Source organism: Diospyros lotus, chromosome 7 (genome assembly GCF_014633365.1).
Source record: "Diospyros lotus cultivar Yz01 chromosome 7, ASM1463336v1, whole genome shotgun sequence".
NCBI classification, from domain to species: Eukaryota; Viridiplantae; Streptophyta; class Magnoliopsida; order Ericales; family Ebenaceae; genus Diospyros; species Diospyros lotus.
The window spans coordinates 31,636,532-31,661,579 of record NC_068344.1 but is presented as its reverse complement, the minus strand read 5'-3'; the positions used below and the strand labels follow the sequence as shown (position 1 = coordinate 31,661,579).

Genomic DNA, 25,048 nt, shown 5'->3' with positions numbered 1-25,048 from the left:
TCATCACGTCGTGGTTCATATGTATTGAATTTATTTAAAATTAATAATTATAATTTTTGTATGTGTAAATAAATATGACAATAATAAAAGTTTAAGAAGTAAATATGGTAATGTGATACATTTATTTGAAAAGTTAATATATGTTGAGAAAATTAGTATAAATTTTAAAAAATTACATAATATATAAATATTGGAATAAAAACTAAAAATGGTCAAGAAAATGATTTGGCAATTGTTTTGTTATAATATATAAATATAGAAATGTGATAACATGTGATAAATATAAATAACCTCTACAAAATAATAAATAATATGACAACATATGATAAATTAGTAACATAAATAATAAAAATATAAAACATAATAAAATTTTCAAAATAAATATGACAACATATGATAAATATAAATAGCCTACAAAAAATATTAATTTTGTCAAAATACTTTAAACGACTTATTTAAAATAATCCAATTTTTCTTAAATGCCTAATTTAACATAACCTACAAATTAATTATTTTTCAAAATTAAGTAATAACATAAACATATATAAAATTTATACTTTTTTTGCATGATTTTGAAACTAATTAAGGGTTTTAGAGTTTTGAGTAGTGGCTTTATTGGAAGAGAATGAGAGGTAAATTATGAAAAATTAAATAAAAAATTAAATTTATTTTTTTTAAAAATTTACTTGGCAGTTCATATTCGGCAATATTACCTGATATCTCAAGATTTCTCCTGATTTAAAAAAGTCTTATTTTTTGTAATTTATTTCAATTAAAATTTTATGTTAATATTTAAAAATTAATAATATAGATTAAATCTTGGCTCTTCATATTCCAACATGCTTACACATTCTGCAAACACTATTCAACTATGAAAAAAATCATCTACATGTTCCAAGAATTACACATTTTTCACAAATTTAGACTTATTTAATGACTTATAAAAATTTCATTTCGAGGAAACAACAAAAATTAAACAAAACATAATAAAATATGAAAATAGAAATTGAAAATGGGTGGGAAAAAAATTTGATGGTTGTTTTGTTATAATATATATAGATTATCAAATAAAATTAGATATTTTTTAATATGACCTCTGCATTGATCGATTAATTTAAATGGATATATTAAATACCAATAACAATGCTATCCAATATAATTAGATACTTTTAATATATGATATTTTAGAAAATATATAGTGTGTATCTATTTATTCTATAATATAAATAAATATTTCATTTTAATATTATGAAACATGTAAATAAAGTATTCTTAAAATACTTTTTATAAATAAAAAATTACATGATTAAAATTTAACCTCATAATCTATCGACGTTCAGATTTAATCGACTGTGATTCGTAGGCCTGCAGTAAATAAATAAACTCAAATGTAAGGAGAAAAAACAAAATAGAAATGACACAAGAAATTTTTACATGGTTCAATCTGAATGATGCCTACTCCACAACTGTACTCTGGGTATTCCGACAGAGGAACAATATGTGATTATTCTTGTTGTCCCTCTCTTCAATGATATTTTTGACCCTTATTTATAATGAATGGTGCTTACAATTGCATAAGATAAAAAAAATAAAAAGATGATATAATGGAGGACAAGCAGTTCTTATCATTTGCATAAAATCGAGAATGAGATCCTTATTATGAGGGATCTAGTTGGCCTCAGATAAAGTGAGTGGCTCCCTGCCTCTGACTATTCAACAGCTTTGTTGTCTATGCGAGCTGAAAGATTAGACTAGTGAGTTGAACGGTTAGGCCACGAATTAGAAGTATTGTTGGAAGCTTGTTAGATATATCGTTGAGAGCTTGCTAGAAGCCTTACTGGGAGCTTACTAGGAGCTCGTTTGGTTCCGCGATCTGAGTTCGAATTTAAGCGATGTATGAGTTTACTCTGACAAGCTCACTTGGGCTTTTTGGGCTTTAGGTGATTGGGTTGGTCTACTGAATTGAGTCTAACCCATAAGAAGTAATGCGAGAAATAAGTATAGCATAATCTTTAATATAAAATTAACTTGAAAACTAATTTTATAAATAAATCCAACTCACATTTATTTAAATATTTTAATTATTAAATATATATATTTTTATACAATTCCAGCGTGTATACATACGTACGCGTTGAACGTGACACGGGGACTTCATATGTTTCCTTGTTTGATGGTTTCCTCACTCTTCGGCTTTCTCAATCCCACCTCTGACGCGAACACAAAGCATTGCTGCGTCTCTCTCTCTCTCGTCTCCCAGTCAACAGAAGTCAAGGCCGTGTTCCGCTTCCATTTGAGTCGGCGCCGCGATCACGGCCATGGAGGGGTGCGACGGTGGAGGCTCTCTCATATCGCCGGTGACGGAACATTTTTCGAATCTTTCGGTGGGTGGCGATGAGGAATCGAGTGCCGAAGAGCAGAGGACGGAGAAGGACCCGAGAAAAATAGCGAGGAAGTATGAGCTTGTTCTTTTTTCTCGTTTCTTTGATTCGTTTTTGATTGCATTTTGCTTCGTGGGTTTCGGTTTACAAGTGGCCCCTCCGAGTGGAGTTTTCCTTATTTGAATGCTGAGAAAATGTAGGAAAAGGAGAAAATTTCAGGGTTGGAAATCTCCTATTCTGGCTTTGTCATTGTCTGCATTTTGAGTACTTGATATGAAGGAAAATGTAAGAAAACAGAAGTTGGGGACTTGGGGGGTTTGAATGCTTCGCGTCTGCATTTGTTGATGATTTATTTTTTCTGTTTCTTTCTTTAGCTTAGTTAGTGCGCGTTAAAGTTGTATCCTGTCTTGGATGTTGAGAAACGTGAAAAGAAAGAAGAAAGAACATCATAAAACCTGCCAATCCGAGGCAAAAGTGTTTAATTTTCCGAGGCTAAAAACAGAAGCACTTAAACTGGTCGATTTTGCTCCGGCTGATTGACAGACGTCCTGAAGCGAAGCCAATCAGTTGGATTTATATATTCCAGTTTTAGTGTTAGTTTTTCCAGCCTATTAGAAGGCTTAACATGTCAAGCACTACATCTAATTCTTCTCCTTGCATTATTGTTGCTCCGGAAGTTTAAGAGAGAATAAAAAAAAGAGAAAACAAAATCACAAACACCCCTAATCAAGCAGTTATATGATTTTGCACTGGTTGAACATGATTCTTTAGCAGGTCTCAATTGTTGATGGATTTAGTAGTTGCTGGGAAAAGGAATCAAAACTGGAAATGTTTTCGTGATCTGTTTTTCCCCTTTGTTGTCTCAGGTATCAGGCCGATCTCTGCAAGATTGCTTTGGAGGAGAACATTATTGTATATCTGGAAACAGGTGGTGGAAAGACTCACATTGCTGTGTTGCTAATGCATGAGATGCGCCACTTGATAAAGAAGCCCCTGAAGGAGATCTGTGTGTTTCTTGCTCCTACGGTGCCTCTGGTTCAGCAGGTAATTATTTTGCGGTTTTAATTATCTATAGTTTTCCTGGTACTGATTTGATTAGTGTGGAATGACAAATTAGTCATTGCAAAACCTGGTACATACCAGTTCCTCTTTGATTATCATCTAGTACAAATTTGGAGCCTGAGTAGGCTTCTTGTTTGAAGTTCATGGTCAGTAATGGAGCTGAAAGCAGACAGTGAAATTTAGGAGAAGTTTAGTTGATTCATTTTTTAAATCTTTGTATGATTGGATATGACATCTATAAGCTCTAGCCATTATAAGCAAGAGAGCCGTAAAAAGAATTGAGTCTCTCTTACAAGTGTGCTTAAGCTCGAGGGTCCCAAGTCATAAAGGAGCCTACTGCTATCATGCTCAGGGACTCGAAATTCTGAACTTCAATAAGTTGTTATATATATAAGAAGAAGAAGGATGGGTATGGGTTCAGGTCATCCCACTCAAGAAAAAGTGAATCCAATATGAAATATTTACTCACATTGCTATAGAAATAAAAAATGAACCTTCCTAAATTAGTAAAAGATACTGCTTTTGGACGGTCCAATACGACATTTACTCATGATTTGTTGGTTGCTGAGAAAAGTAGACAGTTCCACTGTCAAAGTTAGTTCCTGCCTTTTGTATTTGGTTAGGACTAGTTACTTTTTTTTATCCACTTTTGATTGAGCAATATATATATTTATAATATAACTGATTAGCTCTGCGGAGAGGGGCTGGCACTTTTTGATTAGTTCCTTAAAAACAGTTTCTTCTTAATTATTAGTTAAAAGAATAGATTATATTCAAGTTAGACAGAAGTATTCAAAAATTTATTCATAGTTGTGAAACCCTATGGGTGAATGTTTTTGTGTATCTATTATTGATACTGTTGAGTGACTGAGTCAATTATATACATGAAGTAACCGTATAGTACAAGTGTAGCATAAGTGTAGAGTACAACATACACTATTCTAACAACAGTGATATTTGTTGGGAAGAAAAAGAAGAAGACACATATAGAGTTCATAACTGATTATTAGCTTCTGTGTGATATGTGTTAATCTATAGGAATCATTTATTCCTTTTTAATTGAGAATTATATGTGTTGGATAACTCCTCAATTCAAACCAAATAGAGATAAGGATGAGCTCGTATGGTAAACCCAATCTAATCCAATATGTAAGAAGCCTTTCAGTAATATGATTTTGAATAGAGATAGGGATAGAGGTGGGAGACTCAATATCTTAATCCCATCAAGGTAGTTACATATAAATAGGCATCCCCCTCTAGTAGAGATAGATAACTTGTGTTCCACATCTCGATAGTTAGAGTTTTCTGAGTGTGAGTGATTGGTTATTTAGAGTTGTGAGTGTAGATTTACGGTTATTTTCTGTTAGAGTTTGCCTAAGATTAGTCCTATGGCTCGGAAGTATATAAAGGATAGAAGAAATCAAGCCTTTGAAAATCGGTTATTAGAAGTAGTTAGGTGTTTGTAACGGTAATTACCAATAACAGTAACTATCGGTTAGTTAGGCATTTCTTGTAATTCCCGCCTCTATGTTTTATAAATAGATGGTTGGGGTGAGTCTTTTATCATCTGAATTCATTATATCTTGTATCGTGTACTGTGACAGAGAAAAGACTAGACATAGCCTTTGTAATCTCAGTGAGGATAGCTCGGTCAAGAATTGTGAGTGTAGTGTATCAATTGTGTTTTCAAGATAGTGGAAGCCATAAACCCTCTGATTAGTCTGGACGTAGGATTCACCGGTCCTAAAGGTGATCCGAACCAGGATAAATCTCCTGTCTCTTTTGTGTGTGTGTGTTGTTTCGATTCATTCCTATTTCTATTCTGTCATTATCGTGAGAGTTTTGTGTCTTTCTTGAGGGATTGAGTGCGAGTGTGAGACGTGAAGTAGTTCAACAATCTTGAATGTGGAGAGCCTGTATATGACGAAGTCACTATCCAGTCGGTTGTACTTAAAGGCAAGATTCTTTACTTTCAAAATGAATAATGGTCAAAAGCTTCATGATCATATAGATGAGTTTAACAAACTCTGCTTAGATCTTGAAAATATAGAGGTGAAATATGAAGATGAAGACAAGGCATTGGTCTTGCTTCATCCCCTACCTAGATCATATGAGACCTTTGTAGACATCCTAAAACACGATAGAGACACCCTATCATTAGATGATGTAATAGGGGCCCGTAATTCTAAAGAATTGCAGAATAAAGTAGAAGGAAAAAGTTCTTCGAGAGATGCCCTTACTGTAAAATTTAGAAATGATAGAACCCTAAGGGAAGGGGTAGGTCAAGATCAAGGTCTAGAATTGGAAAGAAAATAATAAAATGTTATTATTGTCATGAGGAGGGTCACATTAAGAAAAGCTATCCTAAGAAGAAAAAGGATCTTCAAGAAAGGGGTAATTCTGATGGTGGCGTTAGTATATGTGAATTTGGATATGATAGTGCTGATGCTCTTATGATTTCAGAAAAGGTTGAAAATGAGGTATGGATAATGGATTCTAGTTGTTCATACCACATGACACTAAAGAAGCATTGGTTCCTAAACTATCAAGAAATCAATGGAGGAAAAGTTTTGCTAGGAAATGATCATGAATGTAGGGTGCTAGGGATTGGTGATATAAGACTAAAGATGCATGATGGCTCGTGTAGAACACTGTCAGCAGTTTGGCATGTTCCAGAATTAAAGAGAAATTTAATTTCTCTTGGTGAACTGGACAAAAATGGCTATAACTTTAAGGGTGATGATGGAGTCTTGAGAGTTTCAAGAGGGTCCTTAATATGCATGAGAGCCATGCTGCAGAATGGTATATATATTCTGCAAGCTACCACTTTAAGTGGGGAAGCTGCAGTGGTAGGTAATAAGGCTCACATGCAGGCTAGGTTGTGGCATCTAAGGATGTCACACATTAGTGAACAAGGGCTAAAAGAGCTGTCTAAGCAAGGCATTCTAGGACATGGTCAGGTTGTAGGACTCGATAAATGTGAGTCTTGCATCTATGGTAAAGTTGCCAAAGTTAAATTTAGTAAGAAGGCAATTCACTCCTCCAAGGCAACATTAGATTACATACACTTAGACCTTTGGGGACCATCTCAAACCCTAACTCAAGGAGGCTCTAGATATTTCCTTTCTATTATTGATGATTATTCAAGAATGGTATGGGTATGTCTTAAAGTCAAATGATCATACATTTGAGGCCTTTAAGACTTGGAATATTATGGTTGAAAACCAAAAGGGGACAACCATTAAAACCATTAGGACCGATAATGGCTTAGAATCCTGCAATAAGGAATTTGCACAATTGTGTAACAAGAGTGGGATAGTAAGAAATTTAATTGCCCCTGGAAACCCAAAGTAAAACGGTTTGGCTGAGAGAATGAATAGAACCCTATTAGAAATATTAGAAAGAGTAAGATGTATGCTATTCCATGCTAATTTACCTAAGTCATTTTGGGGAAAAATAGTGTCAACTACAGCACATGTGATCAATAGATCACCATCTGTTGCTATTGAGTTGAAAACACCCTATGAAAAATGGACAGGTCATAAGCCAAACCTAGATCACCTTAGAATATTTGGTTGCCTAGCCTATGCTCATGTGAACCAAGGTAAGCTGGAACCTAGGACAAAGAAGTGTTTGTTTATAGGTTATCCCACTGGTGTAAAAGGTTACAAGCTGTGGAACCTAGAGACTGAAGGGCCAAGAACTATTGTTTCGAGGGATGTGACATTTGATGAGGAGTCTACAATGAAGAGGGTTAATGCGGATGACCAATTGGACTTAGAAGAAAAATCTAAGTCAATAGATGTTGAGATGCAAGGCATAATTCTTGAGAATGATTTAGACACTCTCCATGAACAAAAGCTCATCAAGAGGAGAGTGATGGTGACTCCAATGCAGATGACCAGATGGATATCCAAAGGTATAATGTGCCTAGGGATAGGCAAAGAAGGAGTTGTATATCACCACTTAGATATGAATTTTCAGACCTTGTTTTTTATGCATTAACAAGTGCATCAGAGGTTGTAGGGGAAGAACCATTGTCATTTGAAGAAGCAATGAAATCAAAAGAATCTCAGAAGTGGATAGATGCCATGAAGTCTGAAATCGAGTCCTTGAGAAAGAATTAGACTTCGGTACTGATTGATAAGCCTCAAGGATAGTGAATTGTTGGCTGTAAATGGCTATATAAGATCGAAGAAGGGGCTGGAAGTAATCCCAAACCTAGGTATAAGGCTAGGTTGGTGGCTAGAGGGTTTACTCAAGTCTCGGGTATAGATTTTAAAGAGGTATTCTCACCAGTTGTGAGACACACATCTATCCGAGTGTTGCTTGCCATTACAGCACATCTAAACCTAAATTTGGAACAGATGGATGTAACCACAACATTTCTTCATGGTGACCTAGATGAAAGGATCTTAATGGAGCAACCTAAAGGTTTTGAGTCTAGGGGAAAGGTGGAGCAGGTATGTTTACTTAGGAAATCACTTTATGGACTTAAAGCAATCCCCAAGACAATGGTATAAGAAGTTTGATATGGTTATGCTAAACCAGGGATATGCTAGAAGTTCTTATGATTGTTGTGTATATTACAAACATGTTTCATCTAGTATTTCGGTTTATCTACTCCTTTATGTGGATGACATGTTGATAGCAAGTCAATCTGATAAGGAAATTCAGCAATTAAAGCTGAAGTTAAAATCAAAATTTGAGATGAAGGAGTTAGCGGAAGCTAGGAAAAATACTAGGGATTGAAATCACTAGAGATAAACAACAAAGAAAGTTGTACCTGTCTCAGAAATCCTACCTAGAAAAATTGATTAGGAAATTTGGTATGGCAGATGCAAAGGCTATAAATGTGCTATTTGCCCAACATTTTAAGTTATCCTTGGATCAATCACCTAAAGATGAGGGAAGTTGTAAGGAGATGAGTGTCATACCCTTCTCTAGTGCTGTGGGCAGCTAATGTATAGTATGGTGTGCACTAGACCTGATTTGGCTCATGCAATGAGTATTGTGAGTAGATTCATGGCAAATCCAGGCAAAACACATTGGAATGCTGCTAAATGGGTGTTTAGATATCTAAAGGGATCTAGTGACATGGTTTTGTCTTATGTTGGACCTTAAATCAGAGAAACAACAAGTATTGTAAGCAGTGTTTTAAAACGTGCTAGGCGCTAGTCGGGTGCTAGACGGGGGCCTAGCACCTAAGGTGCCTAGGAAAAATGTTGCAAGGAGGAAGATGGCTTGCTATAACAAGGAGTAAGGAGAAAGATGGTGCAACAAGTAGCACAGAGCAAGGAGGAAATGACAAGATCGGTGGTCAGAGAGAGAGAAACGACGAGATTAGCGACGGTGACAAGTCCATGAGAGACGACCCAGGCAGTGCGCGACGAGAGAGAGAACGGGAAAGCGGCAATCGACGAGAGAGAGTAACGACGAGAGAGAGAGAGAGAAAGGGGCGACCGATTGCCTAGGACGAGAGGGGGAGAGAGAGAGAGAGAGAGAGAGAGAGAGAGAGAGAGAGAGAGAGAACATGAAAGCGACGATTGACCGCCTAGGGTGCTGATTTGGCCTTAATTGTGGCCGCCAAGGGCTGCTTAGCGTTGCGACCGCCTTTTTTGACACTGATTGTAGGTTATTCAGATGCTGATTAAAAGCCAAGGGAAGGCCAAGAAAGGAGCTCAACTCGGCCGTGACTGAGTGGCCACTCGGTTATGGCTCACCAAGGGAATTTGGCCGTGCCATCTCTATGGTTGCATCACTTTTGAAGTTCGGCTGCGCCATCCGTCACCCTTGAGAGCCTTTTTGTAGCCAAAAGACCTTCTTGGGGTGTTTCTTAAATCAAACTGGGAGCCCCTTTCCAAGACCTTCTTGGGAGACCCACAAGAATATTCCAAGATTTTATAAGAATATGCATAGAATATGCTAGGAATATTCCATCCTAAAAATGTGAGATAGCTGTCACGTGTCCCCCCTCCCTCTATAAATGGGAGGACTGCCTCCTCTCTCTGGTATGCTCACTCTGGTACTTGGACTTTATTTTTGCGCTCAAGCACTCAAAGACTAATTTAAGCATTGGAGGGTTTGCGTGGGAACAACCTCCCGCGCCCCTAACCATTTGTTCGTCTTGGGAGGCCTCTTGATCATTCAGGACCTCTCAGTCATTTTGGCCTCTTGATCAATTTGGTCTCCTGATTATTTGCCTCAAGGTTTTCTGATCATCATTGCACAGGAACATCAAGATCACCTTTTCCACCTTACAAATTTATTGTTGTATTTGTGGAAGCATGTCGTGTTTAAGGAGCAATTAGCTGTTGCTGTTTCTGTTATGTTATGTTGTCATGTTTGGATGTATTACATTCAAGTAGTTATGCTGTTAGTTATTCTGTTAAGAGAAGAGGTGTGTTGTGTGTGTGTGTGTGTGTATATATATACATACAACTCACTCTCAGTTTCTGTAGCTATTGAATTCATTTTCAGAATTAAGAAATTTCGTGCAAGTTTTCTTTCTTCAAATCTCTCTCTCTTGCACTTCTCATTTTATGCCCTTGGGTTTCGTTTCATGGTATCAGAGCCATTGTTCTACCTTGATGCCCTCCAATCCCGTTCTTAGTTCTTCTTCTTCTCCACCACCTCGCTCATCTTCTTCCTTGTCATTTGCCTCACAACCAGAATTTGCGGTAGTGGCTAAGGCACTTAATTTCATTCCAATCAAACTGGATTCCAGCAATTATATCTTCTGGAAAGCTCAAGTTCTTGCTATGATTCGAGCTTTTGATTTGACGTGCTTTTTGAACAAATCACTACCTCCGACGAAGATAAGGTTTGATAATGCACGTGACTATTTTTATCATACATTATCATCTTATTTCCACACTGAAGGCATTATTCATGAGTCTTCATGTGTTGATACTCCCCAACAAAATGGGGTGGTAGAACGAAAAAATGGACACTTGTTGTCTACTGCTCGTGCCCTTCTCTTTCAAATCAGAGTTCCTAAATATCTATGCTGAGAAATGTAGAAGAGTTAGATAAATGGTAGTAGATTTTCTCTCTTGGTAATGGTTGCAGCTGATTATAATAGGAGTTTATTTTATGTTCTGCTATAGCTTGTGTATAAATAGCTTAGTTAGTCTTGTAATGATTTTGTATTCATTTTATTCTTCAATAAGATTTGCTCGAGGAATTTTTCATCTTGAGATCTTTCTTTTCCTCCTACCTTGAAACTCTCGCTTCATGGTATCAAAGCCATTTTGACTAACGTCGATGGCTTCGCAAAATGAGGTTAGCTCCGCCTCCACACCTAATTCCAGATCTACACTATCATCGCAATTCCAGTCCGATTTCGTAGTTGTAGCAAAGGCGTTTAGTTTCGTTTCGATCAAATTAGACTCCAACAACTATCTGCTTTGGAAAGCTCAGATCTCCAAGACGATCAAAGCATTTGATTTGCAATCATACATCAATAAGGCACCAGCTCTGTCAAAGTTTGTAAGTGATTCGGAAAATCCAGATCGTAATGTGTAGGTTCTAAATCCAGCCTATCTGAATTGGATTATGTTAGATCAACTCCTCTTAGGTCGGTTGTTTTCTACTATCGATAAAGATGTTCTAGCACAAGTTATTCATTGTGAGTCTTCAGTTGAACTATGAATGGTTCTTGAGAATTTATATTCACAACAGACAGTTGCAAAGTCTTTTCAACTAAAACAACAACTTCGATCTATGAAGAAAAATGATTTGTCGGTTAATGATTACATTTTGAAAATCAAAACTATAGGTCATGCCTTAGCTGCAATCGGAGAATCATTGAGTGATAATGAGTTGCTGATGGCTATTTTACATGTTGATTATAGGTTATGAACCGTTGTTGTGAAGAACATCAACTATTGATCATGCTGATTTTCCTTCTGTTAGAATTCATTTTTCAAATAATCGTAAAGGACAAGATTTGTTTTCTATGTCCTTTGTAAATTTTTTTCAAAAGTTTGTAATCAATGGCATGCCAAGTTAGGGCATCCATCATTGAACATTCTTCTATTAGTAATGAATAAACTTGGTATTCTTTGTTCTTAGTTGAATATGTCCTTTTGTGACTCTTGTAAACTTGGTAAAATGCATCAACTTCCTTTTGAAAATCACTGTATTACAGCCAAATCTCCTTTGGAGTTAGTCTATTCCAATTTATGGGGACTTGCATCTGTTCTTTCTACAAAAGGTTTTCAATATTATATCGTGTTTGTTGATGCATATACTCGGTATACCTGGCTATACCCTTTGATATTAAAATCAGATGCCTTGGCTGTTTTTAAAACCTTTCATAAGCTTGCTGAACTTCAGTACAACTCTAAACTTAAGGCTCTCCAAACTGATAATGGTGGTGAGTTTAAAGCCTTCTTACCTTATCTCACTAATTGTGGCATGCAACCTCGATTTACCTACCCACATACACACCAACAAAACGGTGTAGCTGAGCGTAAACACCGACATATAACTGAGATAGGTCTTACATTACTTGCCCATCCTCATATGCCCTTGCGGTTTTGGGTAGAGGCATTTTCTACTGCTGTTTATCTCATCAACCTCTTGCCAACCTCTACCTTAAAATTCAAATCACCATTTGAAGTTCTTTGTTGTAAGCAGCCTGATTATCTACACTTACAACATTTTGAGTGTGCTTGCTTTCCTCTTCTTAGACCATATAACAAGCACAAATTTTAGTTTCATTCTACCAAATGTATATTTCTGCGGTATAGTCATATTCATTCCGATTTTAAATGTTTGCATCCTTCTGGGAGAGTCTACATCTCGCGACATGTTCACTTCAATCCAAAGGAGTTTCCTTTTTCTTCATTATGGGCTTCTTCCTCTTCTGGTTCTCAGTCCCCATCTGGTAGTCAATCTACTTTAGTTCTTCATGGCATTTCTTTGTTTCTAGTTAGTCCTTCTCATCAATCCCAACCTCAAGTAGCACAACCTTTCATCTCTTCTCCTCATGCTCACTTAAGAACCTATGATGATTCTATTGATCATTCCTCATCTAGAGCATCAACGTCTTTGAAATCTACAAAGGCTTGTCAGCATTCTGCTACTCCTAAGTCGTCCAAGTTACAACCTGCTTTTGCACCATCCATTCATCCTATGATTACACGCTCCAAGTCTAAACAACTTGTAGTCCTCTCCCCTCATGCTTTGGTAAGTTCTTTAGAACCTAATTCTGTTCAAGAGGCTTTTTTAGATCCTAAATACGTGCTATGAATGATGAATTTTCTGCTCTTCAATGTAATCAGACCTAGGAATTGGTTCTGTTTTCCTCTGATATGAATTTAATTGCTTGCAAATGGGTGTTTCGAATTAAGTACAATTCAGATGGGTCTATCTTGAAGTATAAGGCACGTGGCAAAAGATTTTCTTCAAAACCCTGGTATTGATTACAATGAGACTTTTAGTCCCGTGGTCAAGGCTCCAACTATAAGAGTCTTGTTTTCTCTAGCTGTCACATTTGGTTGGGATATTCAATAGGTTGATGTGAATAATGCCTTCTTGAATGGTGAGCTTAATGAGGATGTTTTTATGACTCAGCCCGAAGGATTTGTTAGTCCTTCTCTTCCTAGTCATGTTTGTAAACTAAAGAAGTTGTTATATGGGCTTAGACAAGCACCTTGTGCTTGGTACACAAAACTGAAGAATACTTTACAGCATTGGGGTTTTAAGAAGACAGTATCTGATGCTTCACTTTTTGTTAAACAAACTGCCAAATATGTGTTGTTTGTTCTTATATATGTTGATGATATATTGGTCACTGGTTTGGATTCTATGGCTTTGCACAAGTGTATACAAGATCTAGATAAGAATTTTGCTCTAAAAACACTTGGGTTAGTTAACTATTTCCTTGGATTTGAAGCTTATAGAGACACCACTGGTATCTACCTCACACAATCTTAGTATACACGGGATTTATTAAAGAAGGCAGCTATGGAAAATTGTAAGTCATGTGCCATGCCTGTGACCTCGGGCATTTCTTTAACTGATGATGGAGAAGTATTTTTTGAACCTTCTTTCTACAAAACCATTATAGGTTCTTTTTAGTATTTGACTCATATGAGGCCTGATATTGCATTTATAGTAAATAAATTGAGTCAATTTCTCTCCTCCCCCAAAGTTCAACACTGGTAGGCCTGTAAAAGGTTGTTACGGTATCTTAAGGGAACAATTCATCTTGGTTTGATGTTCACACCCTCCCCTAAAGATCAATCTTTAACTGTTTACATGGATGCTGATTTTGCTGGGTGTAAAGTGACCAGAAAGTCTACAAGCGGTTTATGTGTTTTTCTTGGATGTAATTTGTTAGTTTGGGGATCAAGAAAACAATCCGTTGTTGCAAGATCAGTGTGTGAAGCTGAATATAGAGCAGTGGCTCAAGGAGTAACTGAGATTTTATGGCTTAAGTCGTTACTATTGGAGTTAGGCTATCCTTGTAAGAAAACTCCTGTTTTGTGGTGTGACAATCTAGCAGCTAAAAGCATGGCCAAGAACCCTGTTTTTCATTCAAGAGCAAAGCACTTTGAAATTGATATGCACTTTGTAAGAGAAAAGATTGAGAGTGGAGATGTGGATGTTAGATACGTGCCTACTCTTCATCAAGTAGCTGATGTATTTACTAAGGGTTTGTCAAGAGACAGATTTGTTTTTCTATGTTCTAAGCTGCGACTCAAGTGGTCACCTTTATGTCACTCTCAGTTTGATTCTTGTGCTGATTCTACACGACATTTGTTGCCTACAAAAGCTGCTACAAACACTCCTACAAAAGCTGCTACAAACACTGCAAAATTATTGTTGCCCATGGAGCTTGATTTGAGGGGGAATGTAGAAGAGTTAGATAAATGATAGTAGATTTTCTCTCTTGGTAACGGTTGCAGCTGATTATAATAGAAGTTTATTTTATGTTCTGCTATAGCTTGTGTATAAATAGCTTAGTTAGTCTTGTAATGATTCTGTATTCATTTTATTCTTCAATAAGATTTGCTTGAGGTATTTTTCATCTTGAGATCTTTCTTTTCGTCCTACCTTGAAACTCTCGCTTCAAGAAACAATACTCACTTCAACTCATTTAATCAATCACCTTCCGTCCCCTACTTTTGGTAATTTGAGTCTGTGGGACTTATTTGCTTAGTTTTATCCTCAATTCATAGCGTCTGTCTCCCTACCCACTCGAATTTTTGGTTGTGTCGTATTTGTTCATGCTCACCACCATACCAAACGCAATCCTCCATCCCTTAAATGTGTCTTCATTGGATACTCATCTACTCAAAAGGGGTATAAGTGCTATCATTCTCCTTCACGGTGAACTTTTATCTTCACTGATGTCACATTCGTTGAGCATGAGCGGTTCTTTGCAAATCCTGGTCTTCAGGGGGAGCCTCTTCCTTTGGAAGACTCGAATTGGCTTCATTCTTTTTCTCTCTCAAATATAACTTCCTATTCACAGTCTAACCCTAGTGTCTCACAAAGCAAACCTGTATTTGTGTCTTTACCTGTACCTCATCCTTTAGAAACTGAAGAGAAGCCACCAATTGAATCTATATACTCAAGAAGGAAGGCATGAAATCTCTTAAGCATGCCCAATTGTCTGAATCGGGCTCTGGTCTTAGGGAAAACATTGAGGTGAATGATTCTCCTTCTCAATCTCAATTCATTGATCATATTTCTGACTCTCGAGATCTTGATCTTCCTATTGCCCTCAGGAAAGGGAGCAGGAAATGCACTCAACATCATTTGTCTCACTTTGTGTCATTTGATCTAATGTCTCATTCTCACAAGAGTTTCCTTTCTCATTTTGTCTCGATTAAGATTCCTCAAACCCTGTCTGAGGTGCTAGAAAGTAAGAAATGGCGGCATGCCATGAATGTGGAAATGGAAGCCCTGGAGAAGAACATGACATGGAAGTTAGTTGATTTACCTAAAGGAAAGAAATTGATTGACTGTAAGTGGGTATTCTCTGTTAAGTATAAGGCGAATGGATCATTGGAAAGGTGTATGGCTTGACTTGTTGCAAAAGGCTATGCATAGACATATGGTGTTGACTACCATGATTCATTTGCTCATGTTGCCAAGTTGAATACTATACGAGTCTTATTATCATTGGCGGTGAATTTGGATTGGAACTTGTCCCAATTTGATGTAAAGAATGGCTTCTTACGTGGGGATCTTGAAGAAGAAATCTACATGGTTTGTCCATCGGATTACGATTATTGTGCAAAAGGTAAAGTATGTAGACTTAAAAAGGCTCTCTATGGATTAAAACAGTCTCCTAGGGCTTGGTTTGGTAGATTCTCAAAAGCAATGTTGTCAATGGGATACAGGCAGAGCCAAGGGGATCATACATGTTTGTGAAACACACGGGATCAGGGGGTGTGACTGTCCTTTTGGTCTATGTGGACGATATAATAGTTACTGGTAATGATGTAAAGGAAGAGAAAAACTTGAAGGAGTGCTTAGCAAAAGAATTTGAAATTAAGTACTTGGGAAGACTAAAATACTTCTTAGGAATTGAAGTAGCACGATCTAAGGATGAAATCTTCATATCACAAAAAAAATATATTCTTAACCTTCTTACTGAGACTAGTTTGACAGGGTGCAAGCCAGTTGACACTCCAATTGAGGTTGTTCACAAACTTGGTGATGCTACTGGTGATAAGCTTGTTGATCGGGTATTGTATTTGAGACTTGTTGGGAAATTGATCTACTTGTCACATACCCAATCTGACATTGCTTACGTTGTCAGCGTTGTGAGCCAGTTTATGCAGAATCCTAAGAAAACTCACATTCGAGCAGTGTATCGTGTTTTTCGATATTTGAAAACACATATGGGCAGAGAAATTTTATTCAAAAGGAGCTCCAATATAACTCTAAAGGCGTTCACTGATGCTGATTATGCTGGTTCTGCTACAGATAGACGATCAACATCTGGTTATTTTACTTTTGTTGGAGGGAATTTGGTTACATGGAGAAGTAAGAAGCAATCTGTTGCGGCTAGATCAAGTGTTGATGCAGATAATAGGTCTATGACGCTTGGAATTTGTGAGTTACTTTGGCTAAATCATTTTTGATGATCTCAGGATTAGGTGGGATGGCCCTATGAAGTTATATTGTGATAACAAATCAGCTATTAGTATTGCCTATAATCCGATTCAACATGATCTTACCAAGCATGTGGAGGTTGACCAGTACTTTATCAGGGAAAAGTTAGATAGTGGGCTGATCTGCACATCATATATTCCTTCTGCAGAATAGTTGGCTGATATCCTGTCTAAAGGGATGTCTAGTCAGATATTCCAAAAACTTATTGGCAAGCTTAGGATGGTTAACCTATATTCGCTAGTTTGAGGGGAAGTGTTAGAATATATTTGTATTTCCTACTTATCGAGTTTCATTCTATTTGTTGTTTATTTGGTACATTTAGTTGTTATACTTAGCGGTACAAGTTCTATAATGCATCTTGATCCATGTATATATATTGCCATGATAAATGAATAAAACATAACATTCTCTTGACAGTATCCACTATCCAAACTTGTTTTGGGAGCTTTCGTGAGATTAGTGAGTATTGAGGAATACTTTGTCTGTTGAAGCTGTTGGCTTAGGAGTAGGAGGACTTTGAGGGGTTTATACCTGTGATTTGATTTAGTAGCCTGTACAAATCTTGAACCTGCTCTACTGATAAGTTTAGATTTGTGTTGTTCCCAGGTTCAATAGAGACTTCGGTAGCATAGGCTAATCTAGTTGTTTCTCTCTTATTTCGTGGCTTCCAGTTTGCTGGTCTGCCATGAATCTTTTAGCATGTTTCCCTTGTGTGGTATGGTTTGTTACAGTGGTCACACAACTGCTTGTCCTTCCCTTGATTTCTTGACAAAGTATCCTCCATTTTGACAATAGCAGGAGCAAAATTTTGAAGGCCTAAAATTGACTTTATCTATTGGGTGAGCATCACCTTACGCCTGCTTTCCTCTCTCCTTATCTCAGCAAATACCTCTGTGTGTGTAGGTAAGGGTTTAATACCTAATAATCTTCCACGAACTTCATCCAAATCCGAGTTAAGACCATGGAGAAAATAAAAAAATACGATCCTTTTATAACATTTTAGTGTATTTTGTGCTATCGGCTAGACACTCCCAACTAATATTGTAGAATAAATCCATCTCATGCCATAACTCGGTCAAAACATTATAGTATTCTGTAACATTAAGGTTACCTTGTTTAGTTGTACGAATGACTGACCTGATTTCAAAGCATTGAAAGGTATTCTTCAAATCTGAGTACATTTCTTGGATTGCATCTCATGCCATAATTTGATGCTGTGTTTGGTGGGGTAGGAATAGCCCCTATCAAGTATCTAGCTTTTTTCTTCCCTTTGATCAGGAGCAATACAAATTGAAACCATTCTCTGAAATTACTCCCATTCTATTTACGTTGAGTAGTTTGTAGAGGATGGTTGTCAATAGAGTTTGTAGAAAAATTGGACTGAGAATGAGGGTTAGGAGAACTCGTGGTGTTATGGTTGGATTTGGTAGAGTTTCGGCCATGATTTTAAAACTTAGACCTTAAGATCTAGGTTACTAGGACTTGGCTCTGATACCATGAAATAAGCTGAATTCTTGAAAGCTTACTTGAATATTATTGAATCTGAGTAGAGGTATTTATACAAGTACAGAAGATCTATTCTATCTCCTGAAAAACAAGAATAAATTCAAGTTTAGATAACAATAACGAATATTCAAAATGCTGGAATTATCTTCTACTTTCAAGCTGTATCTTTCCCTTGAATCTTAGAGCTTTATCTTATCTTTTAGGCTGCCTTATCTTATAGATCCTGAATTCTTATCTTATCCAACCATCTTATCTTTCCTTTTTAAACTTGAACATCCAATCTCATCATCCAACAATATGTATCCCTGATGTATAGCAGTGAGGTATGAGAAAAGTTTTTATCTTTTTCTTCATGGTATCAGAGCGAGTTTGGGGTTCGTGTTCATTAGCCTTTCCCGACTCTCATCGTTGGCATCCCCTCCATCTTCAGCATCCCTTTTGTTGGTCAAGGACCATTTCCCATTATGTTATTCATCTTTGGTGTCGTCCACCATCACCGTTTCTGTGCATTCAAGTTTTTGTCTAACATTGTTGTAGCGTCCTCCACTACAACCAATCTTCAAAACTCATTTGGAAGCCTATCACCTAGTAGTAGTATGGCCGCCGAAAAGGGTTCTTTTGTCGTTGGATATCACCCTGAGTCACACGAGAGTCGTTGAAAACTCATCATTCACCATTAGCGGCCATAAGCTGAATGGCCAAAACTATCTTCAATGGTCTCAGTCAGTCCTGATTTTTATTTTTCGACAAGGGGAAAGATGATTACCTCATCGGTGAAGCAGTGCAGCCCAAGAAGGAAGATCCGAAGTATCGGCCATGGAAGATAAGAAGCAATTAGGTTATGTCATGGCTCCTCAATTCCATGACAAATGAGATTGGAGAGAATTTTCTCCTTTATGAAACATCTGCAGAGATTTGGAAAGGTGTAAGGCAACTTCTTCAAGAACTAAAGTTGTGTGGAGCATCTCCCATGAAACTTGTGTGTGACAATTAGGCTGCACTCCATATCGCCTCAAATCTAGTATTTCATGAAAAGACCAAGCGTATTGAGATTGACTGTCACTTTATCAGAGAAAAACTAATTGAAGGTGTTATTGTCACTGAGTTTGTCAACTCCAATGATCAACTAGTAGATGCGTTCACAAAGTCACTTAGGAGTCCTTGGATAAACTACATTTGTAACAAGCTTGTCGCATATGATATATATGCACCAGCTTGAGGGGGAGTGTGAGATTTATGAAATTTATTAACTTCCATGTATAGAATGTGTATATAGTCAATTGATGATTAGGATAATTAGCTAGGTTGTAATTATCCCCGTGATCTAGAATTATCTCCATGATTAGCTCCATCATTGATTGTAATTAGCCTATAAATAATAGAATTGAGAGGCTAATATCTCGAGTTTTCTCTTCCGATCACTCTCACAAATCCCTTACATTGTCATGTTGAGTAAGGAGGTTGCCTCTTTATTTTAAACAAACATACCTCATTCTGAATATACCAAGGTTTTGTGATTGATGATCAATTTAGGGATATTTAGCAATGTTACAATAGTAGAAGGAAGTTTAAAATTGTCCCAGATACCACAAAATTAGGGTGACCAAATTCTGCATATTGAAAGAACTTGTAGAGGTGGTTTTGATAGCTAGATAAAGGCTTCTCCATTTCCTCAATTGCAGTATCACATGAAATATCTTTTGACATCAAGCTTGTGGGCTGTCTAACCAATTTTGTTCATTGAAAGTTTTAACCAAGGAATATCTTCTTTTAAATTAACCAGCATAAGTCAGACTATTTCGAATAACTTTGACTTCTAATTGATGTATTTGTCTTTGTTATAGTAAGAGGATTTAGAAAAAAAGAACAAGTCATGGTTTGAAATTAAAGCACCTTGGCGGTTAATTTATGGGGCATTGTCAAGCATATTATGGAGTTCTTTTTCATATTTTATTTTTATCTTGTTCTCGATATGATGTCCAAAAATTTATTTTAAGAGCTTGATGATTATCTACTTATTGTTGAGGTATTTGAATTAAATTGCTATTTTCCAGCAAGCAAAGGTGATACAGGACGACACTGATTTTAAAGTGGGGGCATATTGTGGAGGTTCAAAGCGCTTGAAGAGCCATCAAGATTGGGAAAAGGAGATGGAAGAATATGAGGTTAGTAATATGGAATTTACATTACCCAGAAGATATCTCTTAATTAGTTTTTTATCATATGACATGTCATAGACTTATAATTTCAGTAAGATGAATCTTCTCTTGTGATGAGTTACGCTATCAGAATCCAAAGTATTCCAGCAGTTTATTCTTATTCCCCTTTCATTTCATCTTTCCTGATATCTTACAGGAAAACACCAATTCTCCTTTCCTCCCATTTTGGTTTTACAGGAAGAACAATAAGTAGAAAGACCTTTTCATTTTAGCCAATGATTAATTTAGTTATCATGTTTAATTAACTTTCATGCTCCTGTGTAGGTTTTTGTTATGACCCCACAAATACTTTTGCGCAATTTATGCCACTGCTTCATAAGGATGGACTCGATTGCACTTCTGATATTTGATGAGTGCCACTATGCGCAACTTGACAGCAATCACCCTTATGCTGAAATCATGAAAGTATATGTTACTGAAAACAGTTTCCCCTTTCTATCTTCCTATGTTGTTGTTTCTTTATCTGCACTTCTTGATACAGGCTTCCTTCTGATTGCATTTGTTTGACTGACACATTATGCTGGCAATATTGCAGGTCTTCTACAAACTCGACAGGACAAAACTTCCCCGCATATTTGGAATGACTGCCTCTCCAAAGTTGGGGAAAGGTAATGCAAGTACAAGTGCAAGTGTTAGTCTGTGTGCATCCAGTGTCTAGAAGTACTTTTTTCATCTTGAGCATTTAACCATGATCAGATTATTCCCCAAGTGTTAGTCTGCACTGGTTGCAACTTGCAAGAATAACTTTGGTAGAAATGCAACAAGAAAGCTGAAGCGCCTGTCATATATATTCCAGGTGTTTGGTGTTTCAAATTAACAAATTTACTTAAAGATAGTTATTTCCCAAATGATACAGTTCATTCTCAGATGCTATTCTCAAAATGAACTGTTTAAAGATTGTGGATTCCAAATGCTATTGTTCAGCTGTCTGAATCTAATGGAGAAAGCTGAAATACTTATGCTTTTCCATTATTATTATTATTATTTTTTTGTGTTACTTTTGAATTTGCTCTGTTCCGGAAACATACTTTGGTGGAATATCCAGGAAGTCAACTTTATTATAGTGTATTGTGACATCTGCAATTAATCTCATTTACAATCTTTTGAAGGAGGTCATAGTTTAACATAGAAAACAGCGATTATAAGCTTTAATCCCACTGCGTGGGGTTGACATTCTTAGCTTAACATGAAAAAAAAAAAAAAACTATCTTCATGATCTTGACTGATAATGGAGGCATATGTACTTATTCAGCAATCTGTTTCACATTCATGTGTTTTATTTAGTTATATAGCTTTTCCTTGTTAATACTTTCCTATTTTTTTTAGCCTCTTTTCTCCCCTCCCACGGATGGTGATTTATGCCTTTTCTTTCCTATTGTTAGATGTATAAAATACACTGATTGTCTTTTCTCAAGAGAAAATTACAAGAATATATATATGCCTACATTTACTTAAAGATAAATACACTAATACCCCCTTACTTATCATATTTAACACTCCCCCTCAAGCTGGAGCATATATATTGAGCATGCCTAGCTTTGTACAAATATAATTCACACGAGACCCTCTAAGAGACTTGGTAAGTAAATCAGCCAGTTGATCGTTGGAACCCACATATGTTGTAACTATATCCCCAGAGAGCACCTTTTCTCTAACAAAATGACAATCAATTTCAATATGCTTAGTTCTTTCATGAAACACAGGATTAGAAGCAATATGCATTGCAGCCTGGTTGTCACAGATCAATTGCATAGACTTAACCTACGTAATCCCTAACTCCTCAATTAATTGCTTCAACCACACTAGCTCATATGTTGTTACGACCATTGTCCTATATTCAGCCTCTGCACTGGATCTGGCGACAACAGTTTGCTTTTTACTTTTCCAAGAGACTAGGTTTCCACTCACAAATACACAATATCCAGATGTGGATCTCCTGTCACTAGGTGATCCTGCCCAATCAGCATCCGTATATCCCACAATTTGATTGTGCCCATGATTTTGATACAATACACCCCGACTAGGAGTAGCCTTAATATACCGAAGAATACGGATCACTGCATCCCAGTGACTATCACAAGGTGAATCCAAGAACTGACTTACCACACTCACAGCAAATGAAATATCAGGACGAGTGACTGTGAGGTAATTAAGTTTCCCAACTAGTTGACGGTAGCGCCCAAGATCAAAAAGGGGCTCCCCCTGTCTCGGTAACAGCTTTATATTTGGATCCATAAGGGTATTTATAGGCTTACATCCAAGCAATCCTGTCTCCTCTAGCATATCCAAGGCATACTTCCTTTGAGAAATATAGATGCCTTGCTTTGACCGAGCTACCTCAATACCCAAAAAATATCTCAAAGGACCCAGATCCTTAGTCTGAAACTGTTGGTGAAGATGTGCCTTCAATTCAGTGATACCAACATCATCATCCCCTGTAAGTACTATATCATCAACATACACCACTAGAAGAATGTGGCAGCCAGATTGGGAACGATAAAAAACAGAATGATCAGCTTCACTCCGAGTTAACCCAAACTCAAGAACAACTGAACTAAATCGACCAAATCAAACTCAAGGAGACTGTTTTAAACAGTATAAAGATTTTTGAAGGCGACACACCAACCCAAGCTCCCCCTGAGCAACAAAGCCAGGAGGTTGCTCCATATACACCTTCTCCTGTAAATTGCCATGGAGAAAGGCATTTTTGATGTCCAGTTGGTGAAGAGGCCAGTGAAACATAGCAGTAAGGGACAAGAAAAGGCGAACAGAAGAGATCTTAGCAACAGGAGAAAATGTATCGCCATAATCAAAACCAAAAACCTGAGTGTATCCTTTGGCAACAAGGCGAGCCTTAAGACGATCAATTCGGCCATCAGGGTCAACTTTAACAGTGTAAACCCAGCGACAACCAACAGTAGATCTACCCTTGGGAAGAGGTACCAAGTCCCAAGTCCCGGTGGAATGTAAAGCAGACATTTCTTCGACCATAGCAGCCCGCCACCCTGGATGGGAAAGAGCTTCGGGAACAAATTTAGGAGGTGAAACAGAAGATAAAGAAGAAATAAAAGCAGAATATCCAGGGGACAAATTATCATAGCTAACAAAATGGGAAATAGGATGGCGAGTACCTTTACGAAGAGCAATAGGCAAGTCAAGATCAAGAGTCAGACCGGAGGAGGAAGAACGAACTGGTACAGGGGATGAGTCTGGAGACGGCTCCCGCGGACTAGCGACAACTGTCGGTGCTGGTTGGGTCACGAGTTGTGGACGCCGTTGATAGACTTGAAGATTGGAGCGATCAAGGCGAGAGGTAAAGGATGGTGGAGAGGGTGAAGACATTGGAGCTGGAGATGATGTTAGGTCAAGAAAAGGGATAGGCAAAGGTAACCCAACATACACAGAATCAGAGATCGCAGACGAATAAGGGAAATAAGGAGATGACTCAAAGAAGGTAACATCCGTTGAAATAAAATATCGAGTTAATTGAGGAGAGTAGCAACTATACCCCTTTTGAAGGCGAGAATAACCTAGAAAAACACATTTGACGGAACGAGCAGATAACTTATCACGACCTGAAGCAAGATGGTGAACAAAGCACGTACTCCCAAAGATACGAGGAGGAAGAGAATATAAGTCAACTCGAGGAAAAAGAATGGAATGAGGAATCTGGTCATTAAGAACAGAAGATGGCATGTGGTTAATTAAGTAACATGCAGTTAAAACAGTATCGCTCCAGTATTGAAGTAGAACATGCATATGAAGGAGAAGCGTGCGGGCTGTCTCAATTAAATGGTGATTCTTGCGTTCAGCTACCCCATTTTGTTGTGGGGTTCTAGGACACAAAAGTCTGGTGAAGAATCCCATTGGATGCCATATAAGATTTAAATGGGAGAGACAAATGTTCAAGAGCATTATCACTACGAAGAACACGGATAGGCAAATTAAACTGTGTTCTAATTTCAGCACAAAATGTAGTGAAGACTGAAAATAGCTCTGAACACGTTTTCATTAAATATAACCATGTAGTCTGAGAGAAATCATCAATAAATGTTACAAAATAACGAAAACCGTCTTGTGAACTGACATGACTGGGACCCCATACATCTGAATGAACTACTGAAAAAGGAGAATTAGCACGTTTATTGACTCTACTTGGGAAAGAACTACGACTATGTTTCCCAAGTTGACAAGACTCACACTCTAAGGAAGAAATACTAGAGAGACTGGGAACCATCTTCTTAAGATTGGGAAGAGATGGGTGCCCCAACCGACAATGGACTTGTAGTGGGGAAGTTGTCGTCGTGCACGCCACTGAAGAAGCAGGGAGAGATAGATAGTAGAGACCGTGAGACTCAAGCCCCGTGCCAATCGTCCTTCCAGTCCTCCGATCCTGCACAATAACAGAATTAGACGAAAAGGTTATAGAGCAATTAAGACTGAGAGTGAGTTGACTGACAGAGAGCAAATTAAAGGTACATTGTGGTAAATGTAAAACAGATGATAATAGTAAAGTGGTAAGAGGTAATGCGGTACCAATACCCGTGACTGAGGCTTGAGAGCCATCAGCCAATGTAACAGGAGGTAGAGACTGCGAAGTTTGAACATGAGATAGGAGAGAACAATTACCAGACATGTGATTGGTGGCACCGGAGTCGAAGATCCATGGGCCAAGGGAAGATGAAGACTTAGTAAAGCAGGCAGTAGGGTTACCAGTGTCAGCAAAGAATGTGATAGGTG

At 37.4% G+C, this 25,048-nt stretch overlaps 1 protein-coding gene across 3 annotated transcripts in view; it reads left to right on the top strand.

The window, feature by feature from the left end:
- The first annotated feature begins 2,171 nt into the window (after window positions 1-2,171).
- LOC127805999 (dicer-like protein 4) overlaps window positions 2,172-25,048 on the top strand; it is a 77,970-nt gene continuing 55,093 nt past the window's right edge. For all 3 annotated transcript variants that reach the window (XM_052342917.1, XM_052342916.1, XM_052342915.1), the window contains exons 1-5: window positions 2,172-2,455; window positions 3,248-3,425; window positions 20,144-20,254; window positions 20,573-20,713; window positions 20,844-20,916. In XM_052342917.1, the coding sequence (XP_052198877.1) occupies window positions 2,319-2,455; window positions 3,248-3,425; window positions 20,144-20,254; window positions 20,573-20,713; window positions 20,844-20,916 (640 nt within the window). In that variant the 5' untranslated portion in view covers window positions 2,172-2,318. The remainder of the gene's footprint in view (window positions 2,456-3,247; window positions 3,426-20,143; window positions 20,255-20,572; window positions 20,714-20,843; window positions 20,917-25,048) is intronic.